At 44.8% G+C, this 12,567-nt stretch overlaps 1 protein-coding gene across 1 annotated transcript in view; it reads left to right on the top strand.

The window, feature by feature from the left end:
• Positions 1 to 12,567, top strand: part of Kif6 (kinesin family member 6) — a 279,007-nt gene that overhangs the window by 101,567 nt on the left and 164,873 nt on the right. The window contains exons 8-10 of the mRNA XM_052191851.1: positions 3,560 to 3,703; positions 4,581 to 4,667; positions 12,213 to 12,316. Coding sequence (XP_052047811.1) covers positions 3,560 to 3,703; positions 4,581 to 4,667; positions 12,213 to 12,316 — 335 coding nt within the window. The remainder of the gene's footprint in view (positions 1 to 3,559; positions 3,704 to 4,580; positions 4,668 to 12,212; positions 12,317 to 12,567) is intronic.

The following is a 12,567-nucleotide window of genomic DNA, read 5'->3' as shown; positions in this document are numbered from 1 at the left end:
GAATACAGCTCCAGTGGCTATGATGCTCTCTTCTGGCTCCCACGGGTAGCTGCTCAAATTCACGGAGGCATGAGCAAGACACACACGCATGCACACACACAAATAAGTAAAATAAAATCATTTAAAGGTAACCTCTTAATCCCCTGAGTAGCTGAACTGATAAGAGGCAGTTTCTAGGCCCTTAAAGATGTTATGGGGATATGAGGTTTCATTCTTCTATACTAATGAAATATATAAGAACTATGCCATTGTGTTTATATGTAAATTTCGGAGTAGAAGTAAACATTACAAAGCAAACACACAACAATAGCCGCAGCAAACTAAAAGGGGCTGAAAAGTAGCTCAGAAATTAGGAGCACATGCTGTTCTTCCAGAGTGCAGTTCCCAGTACCGTGCCAGGCACAGCCTCCTCTAAATCCAGCTGCAGGGGAACCAGTGCCTTTAGCCTCCATGGGTACCTGCATCAGTATACTTATCCCACACATGGACATACACACAGAATCCACACATGCACAGATTTAAAAGTTAAGTACAGAGATCGGGCAATAGCTTGGTCAGTAGATGCTTCTTGGAGAACGTAATTTTAAGGCCAAGAATCCATGTAAAAGGGAGTGGGGCATGGTGAGAAAATTGTAATTCCTGTATTTGGAAGGTGGGAACAAGTGGATGCTTGTGGCTCACTGGCCGGCCAGATTAGCCTACCTGGTGGGTTCCTGGCCACTGAGAGCCCCTGTCCCAAAAAGGTGAAAATAAGAAACAAGGTGGAAAGAACTTTGAAAATGATATTCTAGGAAATGTCCTGTGGCATGCACACACACACACACACACACACACAGGCACACACACACACACACACACACACACACACACAAGCTCTATGACCCCTCTGCCCTCGGGTGCCTTTCTTTACACAGTCCATTGCAATCCCAGGAGGAGCAAGCCCCCTCTGCTAATCCATTTCCTGTTCCTTTTCTGGTCACACTTCATATCTGCCTCTGCTCCAGGTGGTCTGGGCTCACTGTGGTGCTCCAAGAGAACCTGCTCAGGCAGGGTCCTCTCTCCAGGAAATGGGCCAGACCTCCACCAAGAGCCGACCCTCCTGGAGACTCTACCACACACTGAGTGCCTTGTGTTCAATACCTACCCCAAATTCTTCTCTGATCTTTGTGTGTGTGCATGTGTATGTGACATGTGCATATGAGTGTGTGCATTTGTGGAGCCAGAGGCAGATGTTGGGTATCTTTTTCTATCATTTTCCATCTTGCTGCCCTGAAGCAGGCTATCACACTGAAACGGAAGTTTACCATTTTGCTGGGCTGGGCTGGCTTGTAAGTGAGCTTCTGGGGGCCACCCATCCTTGTGTCCATCAGTATTGGGGTCCTGGGCATGTGCATACAAGTGGGTGCTGGAGATTTGAACTCAAGCCCTCATGCTTGAACAACAAGCACTCCTTCACACAGTCATCGCTTCAGCCCCTCCCTCTTGACCTTAACAACATTGCTCCAAGACACCCAGGCATCCTAGTACCATATTTACAAGGAAACAGAAACTAAAACACTGTTGTGATTTTCCCACAACCATATATGTGGGAAAGCTGGATTCTGTCTCCACATCCTGGCTTCTTTTTTTCTAGCACCTGTAGCCTCATTCCCTCAAATTTTAAGAGCGCAGTCCCATTTTGGTACTTAGTTATTTCCTCTAGCAACTTTTGATCCCTTCATGGAGAGGGTGTTGGGATGTCCATTCTGGTGGGGAGCACCCAGAGCCCATCCCAGCTCTAGGGATTAGAGCCTTATTGCCAAAGCCAACTAGAGCCTTCCTTTCAGCTACAGTGATCAAGCCATGGGGCACCTAGGGACAAAGATGCTCTGCAGAGAAGCTCAGGATAAAAGGAAAGAAGTCTGTTCTCCTCTAACTCACAGATAAAGACGTGTATATAACGTCGGGGATGGGTCAGGGTGGGGCAGCCATCCTGTGGCCGTGGGGAGGCTAATCTCTACCACATGGAGGGCAGTAGAGACAGGAGCATAAGCACGCTAACCCGTGGGGTCATCTGTAACCTAGAGCTTTCCCTTCCCACCCCTCCTACTAAGACCAGCATCACTTACATTTTCCACAACTCCGCAGCCAAAAGTGAGTTCATTAATATTTTATTTAATGTCACCGGGAAGGTTTTATAAGCATAATCTTTATGTTGCCCACACCAGTGTTCCCTAAAATCATAATGATTAGCCTTCATCTTATGAAAGAGGTTCAAAGTGGGGAGGATAGTAAGACACTTAAGTGATGTTCCCAGGCCACCATGCTGCTTGCTCTTCCTGCAGCTGCCTGAGGAGGCTGAGAGAGAGTGTCCTGGAGCAGGAGTCACAGATAGGTGTGAGCCACTCTGTGTGGTCACCGGGACTCAAACTCAGGTCCTCTGGCAGAGCAGCCAGTGCTTTTAACCATCGAGCCGTCTCTCCAGCCCCCCCCCCTTTTTTTGTCATTTTTGCATCGGAAGCTCTTATTAAAGATGACTGTTCTATTCCCAAGTGCTGGGTATCTTTCATATTCTCACTATTGAAAATCCATTTACACCTCAGGGAACCAAATAACCCTATTAAAAATGGGGTACAGATCTAAACAAAGAATTTTCACCTGAAGAAATTTGGATGGCCGAGAAGCACCTTAAGAAATGCTCAACATCATTAGTTATTAGGGAAATGCAAATCAAAACAACCCTGAGATTTCACCTCACACCAGTCAGAATGACTAAGGTTAAAAACTCAGGAGACAGCAGGTGTTGGCGAGGAATTGGAGAAAGAGGAACACTCCTTCACTGCTGGTGGGATTGTAAGATGGTACAACCACTATGGAAATCAGTCTGGCGGTTCCTAAGAAAACTGGACATGACACTTCCAGAGGACCCTGCTATACCTCTCCTGGGCATATACCAGAGAATTCCCCAGCATGCAATAAGGACACATGCTCCACATTGTTCATAGCATCCTTATTTATAATAGCCAGAAGCTGGAAAGAACCCAGATATCCCTCAATGGAGGAATGGATACAGAAAATGTGGTATATATTACAATGTGGTATATATAGTACAATGAAGTACTATTCAGCAATTAAAAACAATGAATTCATGAATTTTTTAGGCAAATGGTTGGAGCTGGAAAATATCATCTTAAGCGAGGTAACACAATCACAAAAGAATACACATGGAATGCAATCATTGATAAGTGGATATTAATTAGCCCTGAAACTCTGAATACTGAAGATACAATTAGCATATCAAATGATTCCCATGAAGAAGGAAGAAGAGGGCCCTAATCCTGGAAAGGCTTGATCCAGCATTGTAGGGGAGTACCAGGACAGAGAAAAGGGAGAGGGAAAGATAGGAGAATGGATGGAGAGAAGAGGATTTATGGGACATATGGGGATGGGGGAACTGGGAAAGGGGAAAGCTTTTGGATTGTAAACAAAGAATATAGAAAAATATATATATAAGCAAGTCCATTGTCAGGTATGTCTTCCCACGTAGCTAACACCATCATCTGTTCCCCTTCCCACACAGGTCATCATTGCCCTTTCGGAAAAGCACCGTACACACATCCCTTACAGAAACTCCATGATGACCAGCGTGCTCAGAGACAGTCTGGGAGGGAACTGCATGACCACTATGATTGCAACTCTGTCTTTGGAGAAGAGAAACATTGATGTATGCTGGGGACTCCCAGTCTGGGTTTCTGTCGCTGGGTGGTGAGGTGGAGTTGGGGGGGCTGGGTGAGTCTGCATCTCTTGAGCAGGGCTGACATATAACTTCAGAGGTAAATTCACCATGGGCCTCACAGCTTTCTTAGCTAGTGTCATAATTAATCTGTGTAAGAAGCAGCCTCAGGTGAGTGGCTTGAAGAAGCCACGTATGCCAACCTCAGAATGCCTGATGGTAGAAACGAGATAAGAAAGTCCTCAACTGCTCAAACTTTGCCTGACTGATGAGATCTGGGCAGCTTGGAGCTATCCTGAGATCTGGTCCTAGACTCTATCAGATGTTGGCACCCAGGATGCTTGCTATTCCAGGGGATACTGCCGAAGGACTTCCCCGGTGGCTGCAGAGTCAGATGGGGTCTTGTAAAAGTCAGCTTAACATTTTGGATATAGACACTCCTCCAAAGGGGAAGACAAGGCAGAAGGGTTCATTCTATGACAGTGCCAAGTGTTCATGGAGAATGCAGTGAAACCCTCTCTTTGGTTCATTACAAACACCTACCATGTGGTCTTTCCTGCTTGTGGATCAAGGTCCCTTCTGTGGTCAGGACTTTTATGTGAGGTCCAGCTTTAACAGAGTTGAACACATACCAGTTGCTTCTTGGGATTCCAGGATTGCCTATAATTTGGGCACTTGTCATTTTCCTAAGCCAAACCCATGCTAGGGCCAGCCCTCCCCCATTCTGAGGTATACTCACTGAGTTGTTCCAGACATCCTACTTTTTCTGATAATGTAAATTTAAGTGTTATCTGGAAAGAAAGGCCTTTCTGTGCCATCACATTTTGAAAAGCTTTTTGTGGTTTGTTTGTTTGTTTCTTTTCTTTAGGAGTCTATCTCCACCTGCAGATTTGCTCAGCGAGTGGCCCTGATCAAAAACGAAGCCATCCTCAATGAAGAGATTGATCCCAGACTGGTAAGCAAATGATTGATTTTTGTGACAGGGACTTATGTCACTTCAGCTGGCCTTAAACTTCATTTGCAAGTGTGGATGAACTCAAGCTTCTGATCCTCCTTCCATCTGATTGCTGAAACTGCAGGCATGCCCTACCAACGCTGGTTTGTGTGGTGCTAAAATAGAACCCGGGGCTTTGAGCATCTGGGCAAGCACTTTTATACACTGAGCTGCATCCCCAGATCCAGTAAGAAACTTAAAGTTTTGATCAGGCTTAAATAACCATATATCTTTAACCTTGATATATGTGACTAGCAGAAGGTGGTTGTGGGGCATGACTGTACTAATCAGTGTCCTGTGTATTGGTATGCATTCACTGAAGTAATTCTAGGTAACCTTCTGAAGAGATGTTCTCGCTGTCTCTATGGTGAACAAAACTGAGTCACAAGAGTGTGAAATAAGTTGCTCATAACCCTAGTGAGAGCAGGTAGCAGAGCACAGACAGCTGGGCTCAAGAGCATCTTCTTCATGTCACAGTGTGGCTAGTGTCAAAGACACACCCAGTAGGTTGGTGAACAATGTATTACATTGTTCAATGTAAGTATTACATTGGGAAAATACACCTATATTTACATTCAGATCTTAGCCTTTCAGAAAACATCAGTTTTCCTTTTAGACTGAGTACCAAGTCATCTTTCACACATCTCAGAGAGAGAGAGAGAGAGAGAGTTACTAAGTAGAAATATTTGGTACCACCACCCTGTCCCTTATTTTACAGCTTCCTAAAGGTTAGCTATAGTTTGATTCCTGGAAAAATTATCCGTTTTCTTGGTTTTATAAAAATAATTCCTGCTTTATCAAAGTGACTTTTTATGCAAGGACATCACAGATACATAATTCAGTTTCTCCCCCTGAATATATTATTTTTCCTTTGTGATTTGTAAGTTCTCCACAAGGGAAAGGCAGTCCTGGGTCAACTCAGGCTGTCATCCAAACTCTGATTAAATGTCTCAGGTTTGTCAAATTCCATGATTAAGGTTGCATATTTTTGAGTCACTCAGATCCTCTCATTCCTCTAGAAAATAAGCTCATGTGGCCTTGAAATATGTAGAATCTAAAACTGAAATCTCACCAACTTCATTTTCAGATTTCTCAGAAACAAAATATGATCACTGATTACTGCAGTGTTCTGAATTCCTTCTTCTCAATTATCTGCTCCATCCCCTGTTATTGCTCTGCTGAATGACAGAGGCAAAGGAAGGAAAGGGAAAAGTAGAGCTTTCTGTGTTGCTCTACTGGCCTCAGGGAGCCTCGTCTGCCCTGATGGAGAACTCAGCTGGGCAAGCAGAAGCTTCCCTACACCGCCACAGCAGCACACAGAGTCCTGGCCAAAGGAACAGAACACAAAATCAGAGTCAAGAGGAATTGCACCCTCAGGAGATGCCTGTTGTCCCTGCCCCTCCTACATTCTAAGGTCATCACTGGGGCTGCCCCAGAGCCCCCTGCATCCCTAGAGAAGCACTGTAGCTGTACCTGTCCCCCTTGCATCCCTAGAGAATCACTGTAGCTGTACCTGTCCCCTTGCATCCCTAGAGAACCACTGTGGCTGTACCTGTCCCCCTGCATCCCAAGAGAATCACTATAGCTGTACCTGTCCCCCTTGCATCCCTAGAGAACCACTGTAGCTGTACCTGTCCCCCTGCATCCCAAGAGAACCACTGTAGCTGTACCTGTCCCCCTGCATCCCAAGAGAACCACTGTAGCTGTACCTGTCCCCCTTGCATCCCTAGAGAATCACTGTAGCTGTACCTGTCCCCCTTGCATCCCTAGAGAATCACTGTAATCTGTACCTGTCTCCCTGCATCCCTAGAGAATCACTGTGGCTGTACCTGTCCCCCTTGCATTCCTAGAGAATCACTGTAGCTGTACCTGTCCCCCTTGCATCCCTAGAGAATCACTGTATCTGTACCTGTCTCCCTGCATCCCTAGAGAATCACTGTGGCTGTACCTGTCCCCCTTGAATCCCTAGAGAATCACTGTGGCTGTACCTGTCCCCCTTACATCCCTAGAGAATCACTGTAGTTGTACCTGTCCCCCTTGAATCCCTAGAGAATCTCTGTGGCTGTACCTGTCCCCCTGCATCCCAAGAGCATTGCTGTGCAGAATGAAAACTATCCTATTATCTGGAAGAAAAAAATTAGTTCCAAATTTATGGAAAACAAACATATAAGACATTGGGGGCATTTCTTTACTTTCTTTACATTCTGCTGGAGAGACTTCTCTTTGAAGGATCTGAAGGAAGAGGGCACCAGTGTGTATTTGATGTTGGTCTGTGAGAGATTGAAAGCAAAGAGAGATCAGGAGCAAAAAGCTAATAGCTGATAATTGAGGCAATTGCTGCGTTTGTTTCTTCTGAGCGCTGACTGACATGGGAGCTGCCAAATGTGGCTTGCTAGTCTCTGTAATAATGACACCTAAAGCCACACACTGGTGTCTGTCATTTGAAAGTGTGAAGCTAGCATGAAATACAAGGGTCAATTAAAAATTTGCCCTAGGGGACAGGAGAAACAGCTTAGCAGTTAGGAGCATTCACTGATGTTGCAAAAGGTCCAAGTTCAGTTCCTAGCACCCATGTCAGGTGACTCACAACTGCGAGTAACTGTAGTGACAGAAACAGAAGCCTCAGGTGTCCTTCAGCACGGCCATCTGCCCTCACCTGCACCTGCACAAACCTGCGCACGTCCCCACAGAGACACAATTTCTAAAATAATAAAATTAATCATTTAAAAACAAGTTTTCTAAAAACCCCCAAGATACAACCTGGTTGGGATTTCCTGTGTCTTACTCTCAGATGTTAATGGCAAGTATGGTACCAAGCCTGCATGATCAGTCACCAAACACCGGCACTCCAGAGTGACGTGGTTATGAAAGGAACATGAGCTGGGCTGAGATTCTGAGATGGCTGGACATGGGCCAGGATCTCCCCAGATGCCTCTAAGTCCACAGGCAACCTGTGGGAGGCATGGCTTCAGTAATCTCAATCCTCGAAAAACAGATTTCTATTCAACAAAATACAAAAAATAATAACAATCTGATAGTCATTTTGGCTTGAAATGCCTTAGAAAATACAGAACCAGGAGATGGCTGGTTTGGTAACTTGCTCACTCTGCAAGCATGAGGACCCGAGTTTGGTCCCCAGAACCCACATAAAGAAAGCTGCTATGACAGGCAGAGACTGTGATGCCTGCGCTGGGGAGGCAGAGACAGGATGATCCCCAGGTCATGTGCACCACACACACATCTACAGGCAACAGGGACTAAAAGCTATAGCATTGGTATCAACTTAAGAGAGAAGAAGTAAAATGAACCAGTCAGGTTTTAGCCAAGGAGTTCTAGTCTATATGACTTGAAGGTTTCTGACAGTGCTTTTTGACAGGAAGCCATGACATTCTGCATATAAATAAAATGCCTGGAGCACATGTCCAAATACTCTTGTAATTCGGAGGGACTATGGGTCCTATTAATGTAGTCAAGATAGCCTGAAGCTCACCTGTGTGGTGTACTGTAAGCATCTGGAGAACATGTTACCAGAGGGTGAGAGGAGTTGAGGCTGCAGCTGTCCTTTATCCTGGACAAACTGTGTTAACAAGGGATGGAGGTCAAGATCTCAGGGACTTTGCACCTGAGATGTCTGCTTCCTTCCTTAATATAAAACCAGTGGAAAGGACAGCAGCAGGGCAGCTGTCTGCAATATCCCAGACTACAGTAGGACAGATGGTACTATATTTTGAAGTGTGTGTGTGTGTGTGTGTGTGTGTGTGTGTGTGTGTGTGTGTACAAGAGTACAGGTGTTTTCAAGAGGCCAGACCAAGGCATCAGATCCCTTAGATCTGGAACTAGAGGCAGTTGTGAACCATGACATGGATGCTGGGAATTGAACTCAGGTCCTCTGAAAGAGTGGTACTCACACTTAACCCCTGAGCCAGCTCTCCAGCCCCACATCTAGTATTTTCTTTTTTTTTTCTTATAAAGACATTTAATTGGGTATAGTTTACAGGTTCAGAGGTTCAGTCCATTATCCTCAAGGTGGGAGCATGGCAGCATCTAGGCAGGCATGGTGCAGGAGGAACTGAGAGTTCTACATCTTCATCTGAAAGGCACTAGAAGAGTGGCTTCCAGGTAGCTAGGATGAAGCTTTTAAAGCCCACATGCACAATGACACACTTCTTCTAATAAGGAAGGAACACCTATTCAACAAGTACACAGGTGCCATTCCCAAGACCATCCAAACAGTGATAACAATAAAATGTCCCACCCAGCAGAGGTTGGAATTATCAAAAAAATCAACCCAGTTTTTGCAGAAACCTCTTTTCTTGTTGAGAATTTTAAAGCCTTACTCCTCCTTCGCATAGGTTTGAATTTCATGTGTACCAAACCCTCTTGGTCTAAGAAAACTCAAGGTTGTCTGTTGTTAAGTTTTATTTGACACAAAAACTCTCACTCTGCAGCCCTGGCTGCCCTGGAACTCACTCTGTAGATCAGGTTGGCCTTGAACTCAAAGGACCCCCTGCCTCCTCCTCCTCCTGAGAAGCAATCTCCAAGGAAAGAAGCAAGAGAACAAATTTAGAGGGAACAAACTTATTAGACAGAGTTAGGGGAGACACAGAGGGAGGAGAGCTAAGGCTTGCTTGGTTAGCTTTTTGGGGACCCAGTTTTCAAAGACAGGTACAAATAGACTTTCCACCTTTTAACTAACACCTGAGATGCTGTGCTGGATGGTTTTATGTCAACTTGGCATGTGCTAAAGTCATCTGAGCAGTGGGATTGCTGTGAGATCAAGTGAGCTGTAGGGAGGCCTCTAAGGGACTTTATTAATTAATGATTAATTGTAGGAGGGAAGCAGTCCATTGGAGGAGATGATGCCACCCTTGGGATGGCGGTCCTGGGTTCTATAAGAAAGCAAGCTGTGCAAGCCAGTAAGCAGCACCCCTCCATGGCCTCTGCCTCCAGGTTCCTGCCATGTTTGAGTTCCGGTCCTTATTGCTTTTGAAAATGTCATATGGAACCGTGAGTGACATGAACTCTTTCCTTCACAAGTTCTTTATGTCATGGTGTTTCATCACAGCAATACTAACTGTAACTAGGACAGGTGTATTTAGATCGCATAGTGAAAGGGGCAGAGGTCTTGTGGATGCTCTAAGTAGAAGGGGAAAATTATATTTTGTAATTGTTGACTTCTGGTATATTGGAAAGAAGCTTTATAAATGGATTATGGACATTTTTTACCACTTTTTGGCAAATACTTCTATATAGACAATAACATGATCTACACGTATGGACAGATGCTGTCTTCTTTTCATTGGCTCATTGGCCTAGCCAAGATGACCAAGTAGAGTTTTGAAGACATTCTTATCTTATTCTTTCTATTGCTCATGCTAAAATAAAGGTTTGCTATATCTTTTTGATTGACACTCTTCTGGTTTAACAGGTGTTCACCTACCTAAAGCTTGACTGAGTCTTTTCAACATGTAGATGAATTCTTGATATTATAAAGTACTATGTTTAGAAAAAGATTTGCTGTGTGTGTGTGTGTGTGTGTGTGTGTGTGTGTGTGTGTATGCATATGAGCCCAGGGAGTCTGGAAGATGGTGTGGACACCCTAGAGCTGTAGGTACAGACAGTTGGCCTGTCATAGGTACGTATGTACCTCCATGAGAGTGCATGCTCTTTTACCATGGAATCGACAGCATCATAGTTTTCAAATACTTTTTACTGAAACTAGTGATAATATGATTCACTATTTATCTTTTAAACTGTGCACATGATGAGTTATCTTAATCCCTTTGACCAGTTTTTCATTACGGACTATTTCAAGTATACAAAAGATACAAAAGAAAACCCTGGCCCCAATGCCTTTCTTAAGTGCATACTATACTTCTTTATCTCAAGAAACGAGGTATATCCAACCTAGTAGAGCTATCACCCCACAGAGCCGTACAGCTTCCCCCTTTTAATTCGATACTCATGATGTGTGTGTGTAAATGTGTGTATGTGTGTATATATGTAGATATATACACACACAAAACTAATGTTTATTTATGCATATATATATATTAGTGATATCCTTATCCTTAGCTTCCTGAGGTAAGTCCATCTGTATCACATTTCAATCTATGATTGAAACATTGGTAGTTTCAGTATAAAGAAACATTGGTAGTTGTATCCACCTTTGTTAATCCTTGAAAATTGGGGTTACCAAAATTAACAAATCAATTAGCCAACTAAGTGGATATCAGTCCTCCTCCATCCCTGTCACACCTTCCCCTTTACAGTGACATAGCCCACTAATGTGTGTATATGTGTGTGCATGTGTGTGTTCATATGTGTACACGTGTGTACATGTATGTGTGTATGCCCATGCATGCAGTCACAGAGGCACAACAAGGACATGTGCTGTTGTATCATTTTCTGCTTTATGCCATTGAGATGGTGTTTCCCATTACCCTGACATGGACCGTTGGCCAGCAAGCCCCAGCAACTACTCAGTTCTAGTATAGCGGGCATCTTTGGCCATGATGTGAGTTCCGAGTGTGTCATGAGACTGGAACTCAGGTCATCATGTTGGTCCAGAAACCACTCCTACACACACACACACACACACACACACACATACACAAACACACACTTTTGTGGAGACATAGTCTCTCACTGGCCTGGAGTTCATTAACCAGCTGTCTGTCCACCAGACTCCAGGGATCCACACCCCGAGCACCAAGGTTACAGACACCCACACCCACACCTAACTTCTTTTCCTCCTAAGTTCTGGGGATCACTCATGCATGCCCATGTGCAAAGGCAGATAGCTTGATGACTGAGCCCTCTCCTCAGCCCTAACAAATTTTGATATATCCTACTAGAATATTATATGCCTTTGAAAATTCATGATGAAGAGCTGCATATGCCAATGTAAGTGAGCTCAAATCATGTGAGAGAGAAAAACAAGGAGCCATTACCCGCAGTCATAGGGCAGTCACACAGTTTAAGGCATGCAAAAGGATAGTATACATTATTTAAGAGAGCACGCATATGGAGTGACTTGTCAGTGTTTGGGGCAAGTGTTCTGATAACTTCTAACTACATTCTAGATATTCCAGGAAGGACAGAAGGGGAACAGAGAGAGGTCACAAGTTGTATCTATAATGTTTTGTTTGTTCGTTTAAAAAAAACTAGCTCTAGAATTATTTGGATAAAGTGTTAAGGTTTGAAATCACCTTTTAGATTGTTCTCTATCGAGTTATGTATCCTGACATAGTGAATGGTCTTAGTTAATTAACTGCCGCCCATGTGTGCACACTTAGTACTCAGGTAACATTCAGAGGACAAGGTGTGGGAGTCATTTCTCTTCTTCCGCTCCCTGGGTCCCGGGAATTGAACTCGCACTGGCCTGTAACCATTGAGCCATCGTGTACACCCAGTGGCTCACAACTGCCAAAGCTGCGCGCTTGCTGCCACTGAGGTCACGGTGTCCAGGAGTGGGCATGCGCTCACACACTCTTCCCTTCGCAGATGATCGTCCGCTTGCAAAAGGAGATTGCAGACCTGAAGGCAGAGCTGGCCATGGCCACGGGGGAAGAGAGGCCCGAGGCCCTCACGGAAGCAGAGATCCTTCAGTAAGCACAGTCTTCTCTTTCTCCACTCTTGCCTGATTTAACTATACTGTGTCCCGCGTCCACCCCAGAGCACAGCCAGTGTCCTGGGAAGGTCAGAAACTGCACCTAGGTGCCAGTGAAGAGAGGGGCTTCTCCACGGGAAGAGGGCCAAGGCTGGCAGCAACTCTCCTGCCTGGGCCTTGAGGAAGTGAAGCCAGAACCCCATGCAGCTTGGCATCCCCACCTCAGGCCAGCTGCTGAGCCTGGGCTGC

Source organism: Apodemus sylvaticus, chromosome 9 (assembly GCF_947179515.1).
Source record: "Apodemus sylvaticus chromosome 9, mApoSyl1.1, whole genome shotgun sequence".
Classification (NCBI taxonomy): domain Eukaryota; kingdom Metazoa; phylum Chordata; class Mammalia; order Rodentia; family Muridae; genus Apodemus; species Apodemus sylvaticus.
Note: the sequence above shows the minus strand (reverse complement) of the source record. Positions and strands in the feature narration are given on the sequence as shown.